Consider the following 16,339-nt stretch of genomic DNA (forward strand, 5'->3'; position numbering starts at 1 on the left):
ATTTTTTGGCATATCAGTACTACTTACGTATATTGATAGGGATTGTTCAAGTTTCTGCTTCAACAAGTCTTCAACGTCTTGAGAAAGAACAAAAATCTATAGCTCTCATGTGGCGAACATTAGCTCTCTTTCCTCATGTGATGTGCTGGATGCCTTTTATTAGTAGTGGCTCCCTATTTCATTCTGGCTAGAGACAAAGTGTGCAGACAAACATTTGACTTTGTATGCGATAGATGAGTGAGCATCTATCTATCTATCTATCGATCTATCTATCTCTGTAGCACATATTCAGCATTCTTGTTCAGATCATTTTAAAGAAGCAGCAGCCAAAAATTATCACTTGGACGGAGGCTTGAGAACGAGCAGTTCTGAATTTTGTTTGTTAATCTGTTTGGTCAGAGATACTGGGGTCAGTCTGGGCAAGGCTGAGGGTTCAGATGTTATCTCACCTTGAAGGATGGCACAGTGTTGTCTTTTCATGATGTTTAGGAGGGCGTAGACAGCCTTTTGCAAGGTTTTGCATACTCTGCATTTGGACATGGATTTGGGGTGTGATTTAAGTTCAACGTTGCTCCCAAGAGTCTTGAGTATTAATGTTTTATTTTTGTTTAGTTTTTTTGTGCAGGTGATCTGCCTTATTCTCAATTCTCTTTAAAATGTTTGTTTACGTTCCTGGCTTATATAGTGAAACAAAACTCTTTTGTTTTCTTCTTTTTCATATGTTTTTCTCTGTTTCATATTTCTTGCATCAATATGAGCAAAACATTTTTTGGATGCAATCCAAAAATTAAACCAGTTAGATAGTGATAGTGGTATCAGATTCTAAGCAACAACTTTATCACATATTAACAATCAGAAGAGTCATAAAAAAGATTAAACTGAAGAATATATATGGTATAAATATTAATATTTATTGCACTATATTTAGAGCTCACCAAGGATATTTACATATTAGTTTGTTGGTGTTAAATGTTGATTTGAGCGGTCAGATTTTTTTTTTTAACTAATGCAATAAAAAAAATATTTTTTATAGATTTTTGTTTTTTATTTGGAATAGCATTCAATTAAAATTAGTCATAATTAAATTTATAATAATACATTAAAATTATTAAAAATTAAATAAAAAATATATAATTTTATAATTTACTCTTTATATATTAATTAATATTTATATTAAAGAGTGCACTTTAATGTGTTATGCAATCACCCATTTCCATTCAGCAGGCAGCAGAAACACCTTTTATTTAAATCCCCACGGATAATTCCCAAAAACACTGGCTTCCAGACACTATAGTGTAGATCATGAGCTGTTCAGCTTGGCATGTCTGGATCCATGTCTCTGCATGCCTAGAGATGTGGATTACATTTCTGCATATTAAGTATATAGACAGGCATTTTAGCAATATATCTGAGGGTTTAGTGGACAGGACATATTGTTGGCAGGACCTCTGTAAGTTAAACAGCCACACCTTTCTTATCATTGTTCCATCAATAACACCATGTTCCTTTCTTAAGACATCAAGGACCTTTGTGTGAAACACAAACAAGTCAGTATTTAGTCTGCAAGAAGTGTGAAGTATGAAATAGTATACAGTGTAAAGAGGAGAGAAAAGGAATCCTCTCATCCAAAAGACACTAGAGTGCCCATTTTTGAAAAATGCTGGAATCACAGGGAAAGTATCTCATGGCATAGAATGGTCCAACGTGAAAAAGAACTGCCTTTCCTGTCATGGAATACAAGAATGGGTTGGTGTACAGACTAACAATGGCTATTTTATGATATTAGAACACAGGGCTGTTGAACTCTTTAGTAACTGAGACTGTGAAGTGTCTTTTGGCCAGAGGTCCCATGCAGACTGTTCCTGTTTATATCCCGACACCAGGCTCATAAAGAAAAGCTAATTATGTAGACTGTAACCTTTCACTGCCACGTATAAAACTGAGGACACCCCGATAAAGAAGATTAAACATTAACTGGCGCACTAGGACTCTTGTTTCAGAGGCGTCCCAGTAAGGTTAAGAGGTATATTGTCCTGTCGTAAAACAGATGTGTGATTAGATGCTGAGCAACAACTTTATCGCATTTTAAGAATCAGAACAACCATAAATAAGATTCCATTTAAATTGCATATCATATTAATATTTATTGCATCATATTTAGAACTCAACAAGGACATTTAAATATTCTTGTTTTAGATATTTATCGGGGGGGGCTGTTGGATTATTTATTTATTTTATGCATTTTTTTATCATTCTCTTTAATTAACATCATGATAATACATTAACAAATATTTGCATTATCTGCATATCATGTCATTAAAGTAATAAAAAAAACTGGTCAATTGACAGCCCTATTTTTCATATGTATATTTGTTCTCTTAAATGCAATATCATGAGACGGAGTTTTACTACAAGAGTTGCTATGGCAACTCCCTTTTTGATATGGAATGTCTTATTACTATGTCATGCCATACTCCTTTCATTAGTCATTCAGATTGCAATCTTTTCATTTACAATAGCTGTTTCAACTATGAATGTTATATCACCAAGTAAAAATGATTTGCTTACTCTTGATATCTGGATGGTTATTAGTCAATTTTACTACTGCTGTCAAAACTTTAAAAAGCAATTTGAGCAGATATGCGGTGTCTTGCTGTCCAAGAAAAAAAAGTGGCAAAATGATCAGCTACTAAGACAGTATGACAGGCTAACTATAAACATGTAACCCATATCTCTGCTATGCTGACAGGGAATATTTCCAAAGTGAAATCCAAAGGTGGTGTGTTACAATAACAACACATGAAATGCATTCTCATCATCTGGCTGCAAATTTCATTTAAATATAGTTCTGACTTTTTTGTAATACCTGGCTTTAGCTGTCTATTTTTCCACTAGGCCTCATCTCTAATTCTTCCGCAGACTAAACGTTTCAAACACTATCAGATTTTAGCAAACTATCCTAATGTCCATATATGTTTATTTTCCGTTTGGAGAGCATGGTTTTGTGGAAAAAAATGCACTGTGAGCTTGATCCTTATTAGAAAGTTTTGCCAAATACCTGCTGTGGATGGCTTGCGATCCATTTTTGACACTTTACATTTACATTTATTAATTTGGCAGACGCTTTTATCCAAAGTGACTTACAGTTGAGGAATACAACAAGCGATTTACCATAAGATGGCAATAAGCACGAGAAAAATGCTTTTGGTTTTGGTCATTGTTTAAAATAGTAAAAGCTAGAACAACAGGAAGGGATAAAGGAGAATAGGAGAATAGAAAAAGGTGAAGGCATATATTTTTTTTTTTCTTTTTATGAGGAGGCAGTTAGATGCTAATGGATGAGATGAGTTTTCAGTTGTTTCTTGAAGATTGTCAGGGATTTGGCTGTCTGGCTGGAGTTTAATATGTAGTACATCACATCGTCTTGTTCCAAAATTCAATATTATGCATACACACTGTCAAACATGACATTGAAGCAAGTGTTAAAGGTTTATGAGATTTCAATGCATCCAGGGCTGTTTTGGAAACTCCTGTGACCATAACATTTTATAAACATGCATATTACCTGGAGAGGAATTTGTTTTGCTGCATACTTCAGCTATGAGGCGAAAGACTATGCCAGGATGGTATGTAAATTGCCCATAGTTTGTAAATGAATGGGTGTTTTGCAAATCAGACTGGCTGGGAGGAAAAAAATCCACATGCACTTTCTGTGCAAAAAAAAAAACTATAATATTTGCACACAATCATTGCATGAACCTGATTAGCTGCAATGAATAGGGAGATTTAAGAAGTGAGAACTGCTTTAAGTTGGACTGACTCAAGATCCTCTTAAGTTTGGGCAAAGGCATGTTCTTCATACCAATCTCCACATTCCTGGAACCCTACTGAGACTGCAAGCCACCCTGTTCTTAAATAACACAGTTGAGCATGGTCCTTAATCATGTTTTATCAAGAAATGTTAATAACTAGTAGTGTGCAGTGTTTATATTGAGATTGTGTAATTTATTGGTGTTGGCTTGGGGGTTGGCATTTAACAAATAATGAATTACTTCTCAAACCCATTAAAATGAGCTTGCTTCAAACGAAATGGTAGTGTTAACACTTAAAGTGATACTTAAAGTCATTCGTAACCAGTCAGCAGGACGTGGGCAGAATTACATAAGTGAAACCACAGCATCTTGTTGTCATCAAACTCAAACATCCCAATGTTGGTTATTAACTGGCAATCACAGCTCTGGCAGAAACTTTTACAGTTTTTATGACCTGAACTAGACAAGTGTGCCAGAGCAGGCGTGTGAATACATGAGTAGTTTCACATACCTGTGGAAGAACAGCAGTATGGACAGCATGGTTTGGTCAATGCTGCTGTTGCAGATGCCCTCGTTGAGCAGGTAACAGGGGTCCCGGACCACCGACTCCAGTGAGTCCTGTCTCATGATGTTGTTGAGCTTATCTGTGTTTAGGTTCTGAAAGTGAAGCTGGTTTCGGAGCTGTCTGAAGTGATTGACTGACGTAGGGCTACCCAGGCTGGCGTGACCCTCTTGGCCCGGCTCAGGCTCGCAGCCATTAGCCAGATCCAGACAGCAGCTGCAGCAGTCCAGGCCGATGGGCGAACGGCACTCCTCGTTTGACATCAGGTCAAGTTCCTCCACGTGGGAGTCAGACGGTAGCCGTGACAGGTTCTCCTCCACCTGCTCCCAGGTGAACTTCAAGCACACCTCCCTCCTTCTGCAAGCAAGTGTGCCAGGTGCCACAGGAAAAGAAGCTGCTGTGGTCCTCCTCGACTGCGTGTGTGAGAGTGTGTGTGAGCACACACGTGACACAGGTTTTTATGAGCCGGGGGTGCCTGTTCTCTCGTAATGATGCAGCGGGAATGCGTTTTATAGAAAAAACAGAAGCTGCTTGTTTTTTGTTTTTTTCTTCTCGTTGTCTCCTGCCCCGGACTTTTTCCTGCCCCTGTGCGTGCAGACAGCGAGAGAGGAGGTGGAGGGGTGGAGAAGAGGGCTGGAAAGGAGGGAGGAGGAATCTCTCTGATTGGTAAAGCATGCCGATCAGTTCACAAAAAGATCCCGCCTACTTTCCCCTCAACACCACAATCAGGGCGGAGCCAAGTCAGGAAGGGAGTAAAAGCATGCTCTTTAACGTGCACTTCAGGGCTGCCAGGGGCGGAACCCTGAGAGAGAGCAAACACATAGTACTTACCCTGTTTATATCACTGAATCAAACACAAATGTTGTTTTTTTCCTTTCTGGTTTGGTCTCACTTTCCTAAGGCTATTAAATTCAGACTTGACTCTTTGCGTGCTGCTGGTACAAATACTGCTTGTGTGCAGTGTTCCGTGTCCAATGATTCATAGCTAAAATGTTTCTATCAGTCTTGTTTGCCTTTTACCAGTTTTTTTTTTTCTCATTCTTGCCTTTTAAAGAGAGTGAATGTTGGCTCAAGTACCCATATGTAAGAGTTAAAAGTCACTTAAACAGACTTAAACGGACAGAAATTGATCGAAGTTAGTATTATTCTAAGCATACCAACAATGCTCTGGCATCATTTGATAAAGGTTAAAGGTCAGTAATTCCATCTATTTTGTCTATTAAATTCCAATTTCAGGGAGAGATTTTGACAGTCTGTTTACTGTATGTGAATCAGATTTAGAACTTTGCATAAATAGGATGTCTATATCTTATTGCTTAACGTGATAAAGTAAAAATGCTGACATAACATTAACTCAACAAAGTACGCTCTAAAAATCATTCAATGGTCAATAAATCCTCTGAACACCTTCAAATGTTCCACTGAGCATGTTTGAAATGTGTAAAATATGATTTCATCACATCGTAAGCTGAACTTTCTATTGAAATTCAGTCGAAATACCATTTACAAAGCAAATATTTTTACTGTTAGGGCCAGTGAAATGCCTGAGCCAGCTCTGAAATTTGACAGTCTGATAATACTATATAATATTATGTTTAATTATTGCATTGTATGTGTAGTGCAGAGTTCCCCAATTCAGTGTACTGGGCTCATTTAATAACGTGTTAAATGCCTTTCTGGATCATCTTTTGAAATTGTAATTTATGGTGTAATAAGACTTATCAAAAGCCCCTTAATAGGAGTTCAAGAAATTTAATTTAGCAGAGAATAGGTGAATTATGATTGCTTTATTGAGTGTGTAAAGCGGTTGAGAGACGTTGAGGCATGTAAGGACTTTGCCAGCATGGGGTCATTTGAGTTGATTATTTGGCCCTCTGCTGGCAGAAGCTGTGAAGTGCAGAGAATATCGGACTGTGGGATATGAAATGATTCCATTATATGCTGAATAAGCTCTCTGAGTCCAAGTGTTTAGGTTTTGTAACAGTCTGAGAACAAAAAAACATAATGTGTGTCATACGAGAGATTGCTTTAAAGACAAACATAAACAGTTTCTTGTAAAGGCTTGATGAGTGCAATCTGTCATTGATAGTAGATAAATAAGTGTATATTAGATAGTGCAGGATACATATGGTGTTACATTTTAATATGTATATAGATATGGTGGAATGTATAAGTGTGTGTGTGTGTGTGTGTGTACAGTACTTTATGTATACAAATGTTCCACCATATATAATTATTTTATAGTTATATTTTTCTGCAATTTATTTTGTGCTAATTTATATTGTGCTGCCAATATGTAATACAGCAAGCAACGGTTTGCCTTATATGCACACAGAATACATATGGTGGAAAAATGTTTCAAGGTGGGTGGCGTTGGGCCCAGGCAAAGGTCCCGGGCTTTTTTCCCAGTCCCAGTAGTCCCAGTCCTTCCCTGCTGTACTGTTACACTGAACCTGGGGTGAATAATGTGACACTGACAGGTTGCATATGCAGCAGGTGTGTGCCTGAGGCTGGAGAAAGTGTAATATAAATGCTTACTTTAAATGTTACCTAATGTGTACACCAAAGCTTTGCATTGATTCTCTAAACCCCTACATGCTAAGACAACAGTGACTGTTTTCTAGGCTAACATGCTGGGTTCTGATTGGAAAACATGCCTTTGCTTGTTATTATGGATTTATTGTCATTATCACTGCCTAGATAAGAATTAAATCAAATTAAACCGTGGAACTGTCTTGTCACAGCTTGCAGAGATGTAAACATGTTTAGGTAAAACCTTTTGCTTCATATAAATCTTGCACTCATCAATCCAAACACACAATACAGGTCAGCAGTCAACCACACGTTATCACTTCCATATCTTCCATTATCACATTCACTCTTCTCACTCTTTTCAAAATGTCAAAATTATTTGTTTTTCAGCACGTGAATGGCACATGATAGGTCGATAAGTTCTAAAATGACTGATATCTTTTTGCTCATTATCTACTGACCAACTGTTTTATTTTTGGTTTTTCCTGCAAAGTCAGTATAAAAACACATGGTGCCTGTTCTGAATGCCAACTGGTCAATACAGCGTTCCTGTGTTAGAATACTCAAAACACCTGTTCACCTGTCAGGCACTGTATCCTTCAGCAGAACTGTGGTACCTAATGAACATTACTAATGATATACATGAATGAAAATGTTCGTCTTTAATCATTTTTAATATGTAATTTTGTAATTTTGAGGGGAAAAAAGTATTTTGACATGTTTTCTAGTAATATATATATATAATACATAATATATAATACATTAGAAAATGTATCTTGAGCTATGTTTATTTTTTGTTACCCTATTGGCAAAATGATTTTAATTATTTTTTTATTATTTTTATTTATTTATTAATTGTTTTATACATTTTTTTTTTTTTTCAATTTTTAGCTTTAAATCTATCCAGATTCAGGTAGGTTCATGATTAATAATTGAATATATACTGAATACTCATATTCGTAATATAGCACTACAACTACCCCAATATTGCTTAAATATCAGTAGCAGTCATGTAAGACCTTAATAATGAATTAATAATCAAAACTCTTTTACTCTTTTCTGCAGGCTTAAAGCCAGAAGCTTTGCTGTGAAAACTGAAGTTTTGCTGCCACCTTTTGGGGTGATAGTTTATTTAGGGATAATTAACCATTTTTAAATAATAGTTTTGTGTGTTTATGATTTGGGACATGGACAGAAAGAGTCAGGACAGAGATGGCAAGGCTGCCTGGTACAAAATGTACTCATCACAAGCAGTCAATGTGCCGAAAACATTTGATTTCAGTACCCCCTGTTCATAGTTCAGAGCTCTTTTAACACAGAGCCAGTGTGTGTGTGTGTGTGTGTGTGTGTATATATATATATATATATATCATGTCAGCATACTTTCATAGGTATACTAAATATAAGGCTGTATTTTGACACACAGGTTATTGTAGCTGTATGCTTAATAGCAGCTTTGAATATTCTGATTTCTGAGAAAAAAGTCAAACATATTCGCTTTGTTCCATTATGATGACAGATGTGATTGGTGGAAGCACAACAGGAGTTTAAATGTGGTAATGGCTCCTCTAATTAGTGTTACAATCTGTGTCGCTAAACATAACACTATCTACTTAGATAAATGACCCCATGCTGGTAGGGCAGCGTGTGATGGATAGCTCTGCTGCAGTGTCTCGATTCTGCTTCAAGGTTTGCTGATTTTTTTTCAGTCGAGATTTGCCACAAGTGGATGACATTGCGTTTTAGATTTAAAAAAATATAGGTCTTGCTGTAAGCCAGCTTCAGGTGAGATGCAATCAATCACAAGGTGCATTTCATCTAGGTTTGTTGCCAAATAAAGCCTCTGTGTAATGAATAAATAGGTAAATGAATGAATAAATGAAATGTCATTTCAGCTTCCTGCTATAGAAAAAAAATGCTGTGGAATAAAAAAATTCCACAGTTCTGTCTTTATATGCAGTACACTTCAGATGCAATTTATATCACAATTCTGACTTTTTCCCCCGTCTTTTTCTCTTGCAATTCTAAGATATAAACTCATAATTCTGAGAAGAAAAGTCAAAATTGTGAGATATAAACTCAAAAATAGCTCAATTATGAGGGAAAATGTCAGAATTGTTGTCATTTACCAGGGAATAATAATAATAATACTAATAAGGTAATTGTGACTTTTTATCTCACAAAAAAAAAAAAAAATCTTTTGATAAAAGCTGTAAAAATGTAAATGTAAAAAAATCTGAGAAAAAAAATCTTAATTGTGAGATGTAAACTCGCAATTGTGCGGAAAATAATCAGAATTGTGAGATAAAAAGTATACTTAAAGTCATAAAGTTACTTCATATGTTTACAAAGTAACTTTCAATAAGACTTTTCTTATGAGAACTGCATGTTTATATCTCAATTACAAGTTTACTTCTTGGAATTCTCACTTTTTCTTCTCAGAGTTGCACACTTATATCTCACAATTTTGAGTTTATAAAAAGTCAGAATTGTGAGATATAAACTCAGAATTGCGAGAAAAAAGTCAGAATTGTAAGATAAATTTGCAATTTCCTGTATGTTGTTATTTCATATAGCATAAATAAGCTTTCATAGGAATGACATGCTTTATTTTATTTTTATTTTATTTTATTTTTAGTAGCACATATAAAAATTGAGATATAGAAGACTTCACTGTGAGGAATTAACCAGAAAGTGGTATCAAGCATGATTTTTAATATCTGGTATACTTATTTGGAGTGCCAAAAGCAGTAATTTCCATGACTATAACTGAACACTAATATTTCTGTTCATGAACAAATGACTGATGACAGTTGACTGATATTTGCATGCAGTTGTGTTCAGTTTGAAGAAGGTTTGCAGTAAATTATAATGTAGAAACACATTGCTCCTGTTTGGTTGCATTTGTCAAACGCTAGATGTCGCTCTCTCCCCTGATATTAAAGAGGAAGTGAGCCTGGCCAAGGTGGGCGAGATCTCCATGCAGCATGTTTCCCAGCTGACAGAGGAAGAATTGCGATTCAAGGTTAGTTTTCGGTGTCCTATATTTCAATGCATATTTTTTTTAAGGCTAAATAGATATGGGCCTGTTCAGGGAAATCAAAAAACCTTCTAACAAAGAAACACCACAGTATCCCCATGCACTGATGGATTTGCCTCAGGCTGAAAGCAAGTGATTAATTCTCCATCAAATCTTGGTAGGCCATCTCCAGTAGAGGAGCAAATGTGGATTAAGTCCTTAGAGACATAAAGCATCTGTTAAATTTGCAGATTCATGTAGTCCATCCATAGAAACATATCACCAGTCATTTCTATCATGCCATTGTAAAAATGTTTAACCCTTCATTAAGATGGCACATCACCAAGACATCTAATCTGTGTGTTTTCATCTTTAAATATGTCATTTTAAAAATGCTCAAATGTTCACTATCAGATGCTAGATCAACATTTGGCTGTTTTTATGACATTGTGATTTAGAATGTATGTTTTTAATCATTTTTGCACCAGAATATGATTTATTAAAATAGAATACAGTGATTTCCAGATGATTTGCTTTTTCATGGACACTTTGGCAACATATGTGTTCTTACTGGAACATTTGTGCTTAAAGCTGTTCAGTATTAAAAGGCTTTATAATATCCCAGCTTGTTTAAAATAAGTCATTACTCTTTCAGTCCTGATAATAGACCCTATTTACGGGGCTTCATCCCCTGTCTTTCATATCAGGTTCTTTAAAATGACTTAATTATGTGATATTTGAATCTCATTTTTATAAGTCATTAACAATTTGTTACATTTCGTTATGTGAAGTGTCATGTAACCCAGTCATAAGCAACATAAAGCAACATAAATCACAGACACATTTTTCTGTCATGCTCTTCGTTTCAGTTCAGTGGAAGCAATTATTGCATAGAAATGGTTCACTTTACCTTTAAGTAATCTAGTTTGTGGGAGTGTGGTGGAATAAATAAACGACTGACTTCTCTCTGGAGACATATGCTGGACTTCTCCAGTCATTTAATCTGTTTAAACCCCGGTCCTTTCTTAAATTCTCAAGCTTGTGTTCAGATCTGCCTCCATCCAGTCAACAACTGATGGATAGAACCAAGTACCCTCCTTACATCTCGCTTGGAATCTTGGGTGTACATCACAATACGGAAGAAAAGATCTGTTGCTACTCTCGTTACATTGCGACTTCAACAGATAGATAAGAAATTACAGAATGATAATCAAAAATAATGAATCTACTATTTCAACCGATTATGCATGTGCAAAATTATTTTGGCTGTAAATCAGAGAGTATAGCAACCACTCTAGCATTAACCCTGCAAACCATTCATTATATATATATAATATATATAATTTATTTACTTGTTTGTTTGTCATCATTATTTTTTTATTTTTTTTTTAATGGAACAGCTTATTGAAACTCAGTTTTATTCAGAGGCCCAAACTGTGCAACAAATATGGAATTTGGTGCAGTGTTACGTTCCCAGCTAGTCTAGGGTTAGAGGAACAGGTAACAGAATAAAAAGGTGATGTGTGGAGGCAGCAAGTTTCAATTCCCAACCCCAGAGCTTTAACAAAGGCCAAGAATCTCGATATCAAAACAAGTTATTTTATTTGACAGATATGGGAGGATGTCAAAACTTCAAGAGGGGGCAAGGCCAAAATAACAAACAAACCCTCTAACTATCTGGGAGAAACTAACCAAGCTAGAACAAAGAAAAGAAAACAAATACAAAATAAATAAACTACCTCCCTAACTAGCATAAACAGGAGAAAAACAAGAAAGAAAATGGCACCCACCTCTCTACCAACACATCCCCAATAAATTAACAACATAAACTTAATAGGTAACAAACAATAACATAAGTAGGGACAAACAAATAATAACTTTCAAAGCAAACCGGATTGCTTGTCATAGGCATCATTTACCACAAGAATGTTAACACAATAACACTGTAAAGAAATCAATCAACAAAGTATCAATCCAAACAATTAATAACGCTTGTTGGGTTGAGAATAGAAGCCTCATGATGCAGCCTCCACACACACTTTGTGGTGTGCAATGGTGCTGCTTAAATCCTCACGGCTTCCACTCCTCCTGCAATCACATCAGATCACCAATCATTGGAATCAGGTGGCAGCCATTACTTCCTGCTTATGGGAAGTAAAGGGGTAGAGAGAGAAACAGGGAGAAAACAAACAAAAAAAACGAATACGTCCTTGGACGTAACATGCAGTTTTTTTATTGTGAGGGGCAAATATATATAATGCAATGAAATCAGTAGCGAACCGTGACTCTAGAGGCCCTCTGTAATTTCATAGCTGGACCACGAATCACAGAGCCTTAAATGCTAGGCAGAAACATTCTAATATGGAGAAAATGGGCGGTGTTAATAAGCCCATTCATTGAATACGCAGATTTGAAGAGGTTTTTTTTTTCCCACAGAAGTTGTATTTATTTTATTTAGATGATGTTTGTCAAATTATGAATTGCTTAAAATTAGTAATAATTATTTTTATTAAAAATATTATATTTTAAAACATTTATTTAAAAATTGTAAATATTGCCCTGACGGTTCCCCATTGAATGAAATACATGATGTGAGATGTACAAATAAATGTTCCAAAAAAACCTGATGTGTCATATTTGATATTCACATTTTAACTTTTTTTTAGTGATGTATGGATAATCAAGTAAACCTGAGTTGCATAAATACAGTAAGTGTTCATCATGAAAAATTACTAACAATATAAAATTTATTCTTATGTTTACTTTATAAAAGTCAGTAAAGATCTCACAGCAAAAGGCCATGTGAACCACAACCTGAAGGTGAACATTTTTACAATTATACTAAAAGGCATGTTAATTGCTAAAAAGTGTAAATTATCAATCAGACGACAGAAAGCATAGTAGATTGTGTACAACAGGTTTTTCAGGAAAGTTTTGATCTAGTTGATAATTTAGAGATCTTAGAAATGTGTGTAGGCTATCAAATATGACACAGTAGGCTTTGCACGGTTAACATTCATGCAAATTCAGTATCAGATGCCATCATCCAGATTTTCTAATGGCTTTCATAGACCATATGTTCCAATTAGAGCATAGTATATGAATTCGCTCGTGCCCGCTGCTTGTTTTCAGGCCCGGCAAGCACAGCTTGAGGATTGTCCAGGCTTTAGCACCTGAAGCTCAGAGTTTGAGTGAGACCTTAAAAGCAAGACAGAAGAGCAATTTTAGCTCAGTCAGTGGATATCCTTCAGGGGAAACCTGTTGTGTCTTCTCAAAGTCAAGCTGCTGTCAAGAGTCTGACTGAGGTCAAAGTTCCTGTCAGATCTGAGCATCAATGTGATCTGAGCGGTCAGACTCGATATATTCTTTGACAGGTTTAAGGCCCGTCATTGATGATTCTCAAAGATACCCTGGAAAGTAAAGCCCAATCCACATCAATCTGTCAACACACAACACGCAAAGAGTTAAAGGGATAGTTCACAAAAAATGGGAATACACAAAAACGAGATTTAAACAAAAAATTGGTGTAGGAACATGAGATTTTGAAGTAGAAAGACTGAAATAGTATTTTCTTGTAAAACGTGCTCCAATAATCTTTGTTTTATTTACAACTTTGAAAAATCTATTTTTACAGTCTATTTTTCCCCTCCCTATACAATGAAAGTCAATGGGGTCCAATGTTGTTTTGGACAACATTCATATTTGTTTCTTTTAAAGACCTAAAGTCAATTTAAAGACAATTTTGAATCTAATATAAAAGAGTGGTGTGGATTTAAAAGGTTCCAGTGCTTAATTTTAAGGTATGATTTTATTTATTTTTATATGGAACTCAACAATTTCTCTCCTCTGCTACTTGTAAACCAGACCTAAGCTGTATTGAGGTCCCTTTGTTCCACACACTTTTATGCTCAGCTCATACAAGGTTCATGATGAATTCTTCTGGCAGCAGCACACTTTGAAGTGTTCACTTTTTCTTCTGCTCAGAATAGAAGACATCTTCAATCATCTCCCCATAGGCCTCATTATAAATCCAGCTATCATTACTCTGATGGTGGGAAGCAGCGCAACATGCTGCTCTTGTTACTATACGGTACACATGGTCAAATGAGAGCTGCGGTTTGATTTGTCCAAATCTCTACATCTCCATCTTTTCCAAGACTCCCTGGATCACAGAAAGGTTTTTGTATTTTTCTTTCACTGCAAGAAATAGGCTTAGCAGTCCTTTGTAGGAAATCAGTAAAGCATTGTTACCAACTTTGAAATCCAATGTTTTCTTAAAGGAAATTCTGTGAGAGTGAAGAATGTGTCTAAACACATGATGGTTAGGAGCTGGATATTTGCATCTATGCTCTTCATTAACTAGGTTCTCATTGCCTATTCTGTTTAAATTATGTTCTATATTATGTGGCAAAAAGTGGTTATGCAAACAGAGAGTACTCTGAATTCTCAAGACTGCTTTGTTTATACTGGAATACCTTATTATACGATTGAATTTTAATTGCATTTTGAGGTTACATTATTTGAAACAGGATGAATGGAAGAATGCAACCTCTTTTATTGTTGAGCCTTTGTCTGTGGTTGTCAAGGGAAGAATGACTGCTGTCTAAAGACTCTTTCTCAAAGTGTAAGCGAAGTGCAGGGTTGCACAGTTTGAAAATAAAACCTACGTTATATTGCATTATGGAAACCATTCACTTTATATATGCATTGCAAATCATTTTTCTACAGTAAAATTCCCTGTTCAGGGAGATTATAATTCGATCCAAATTAGAATAAAGTCTGGGGGGAAAATGGCATCTCTAGTGCAGCAAATAAAATAAATAAAACGGTGAGAGAAATTATCATTTAAAATCAAGAACGTTTAAAAGAGTATTTTGCAATCTGATTATATTATGTAGCATAAGATTTTTTTTTTTTTTTTGCATGTGTACAAATTATCAAAATGTTGCAATCAATCATCATAAATGGTGACATAAAACAATGAAACAAAGTTCTCATTATTGCATTTGATGCTTTTAATATCTGAACAGTGTTTTATATTTAAAAAATCTGTGTAAATGATTGTTACACAGATGTGTTGTGGGTTTTCAGTTTAACATTGGCTGCTACTGTTGGCATTCATTGGGTTTTTCCAAACCTATGAGGAACTGTTGTCCTATTTTTGTTACTTCATTTCCACCTCATTTGGTTCCAGGCCATCTTCTCCAGCCCAGAGCACTATATGTTTACTTTCTCTTTCCTAAATTACTGGTTTCAGTTTCCACAAAAACTGATGCTATTTTCAACCGAAGTATAATATTCAAACAAAAATAATACAGAGACATAAACATGTGCTACTATAGAGCAATATTATTAGCTTTGTTGTCAGTTTGTCACAGTAATGTGTAGTCAGTACATTGTCACATTCACTAAATTTATCAATAATGTTTAGAGGTTTTTCTACAGAAATCATTTAAATTGGACTTTCATTTGATGAGTTGAGTTTAGTTTATGTCTTTCATTCGCAGTGGCAAACTATCATTCTCACCAAAATCCAGTATAGCCCCTCACTGCAGAACACAAGATCCAGGGGGCGTGGTTGGATCCAGATCCAACTCCTCCCACCTTACATATACCTAAACCTACCCGTCTCCACCCCCTGATCCCTAAACCCACCCATCTCAACCACCAAACCTACCAATCTCCACCCCCTAGATTTGGATCCAACCACGCCCCCTGGATCTTGTGTTCTGCATTGAGGACCATCTCCCAAATTCACTTGAGTTTCCTTTTTGAGCTGCATGTGTGCTTGAGAGCATCCAGGGATCTGGACTGTTAGGGAGTATCCTGCAGTTCTCTTGTCTCATTGAAAAGGAAAAAGTCTCAGCTGTAATTCTTTCTGGCCTGAGCTATTGATTCTTGATTTTGCGTTTAGAGCCGGTTGCTAATAATAGCAAAACTAACACTACCACAGCACAATGCCTTGTGTTTATTTACTGCTTTTCTTTTGTTTGTTCTTTACTATGTGTGAAAGTTTGTTTGGAAATGTGGGTATTCATCATTCTCAAGGCTCTCATGAGTGTTGATAGATTGTGGTAAAAAAAAAAGAAAAGAGCAGAGCTGTAGGGGTTAGTATTAATATATTTAGTATTTAGTATTTTTAAGATTTGATATGATATATTGCTGAAAACATACAAAAAGAAAATAGCAAAGCAGTAGAGGTCAGTAGTATTATTTTATTTTAGTATTCACATTTTTGTATTATATCATATCATATTATATTATATCATATTATTTCATATTATAATACTAATGTGTTACACAATGTTTGCCATTTGCTCAGTATCCATAAGTAACACTTCAGCACTTTCACGCTCAATTTCTCTTAAGCAAAAGAAAAGTTTTCTGTTTACAGCACAGTAATGGTTTGTTTGC

At 35.6% G+C, this 16,339-nt stretch overlaps 1 protein-coding gene across 1 annotated transcript in view; it reads right to left on the reverse strand.

Moving 5' to 3' along the window:
* The window catches only part of LOC107751917 (uncharacterized), a 31,979-nt gene extending 27,253 nt beyond the window's left edge, over positions 1 to 4,726 (reverse strand). The window contains exon 1 of the mRNA XM_016567690.1: positions 4,324 to 4,726. Within this exon, the coding sequence (XP_016423176.1) occupies positions 4,324 to 4,637 (314 nt within the window). The 5' untranslated portion in view covers positions 4,638 to 4,726. The remainder of the gene's footprint in view (positions 1 to 4,323) is intronic.
* Between the last annotated feature and the right edge of the window lie 11,613 nt (positions 4,727 to 16,339).

The sequence above is a fragment of the Sinocyclocheilus rhinocerous genome, unplaced genomic scaffold (genome assembly GCF_001515625.1).
Source record: "Sinocyclocheilus rhinocerous isolate Xijiao unplaced genomic scaffold, SAMN03320098_v1.1 scaffold662, whole genome shotgun sequence".
NCBI lineage: Eukaryota > Metazoa > Chordata > Actinopteri > Cypriniformes > Cyprinidae > Sinocyclocheilus > Sinocyclocheilus rhinocerous.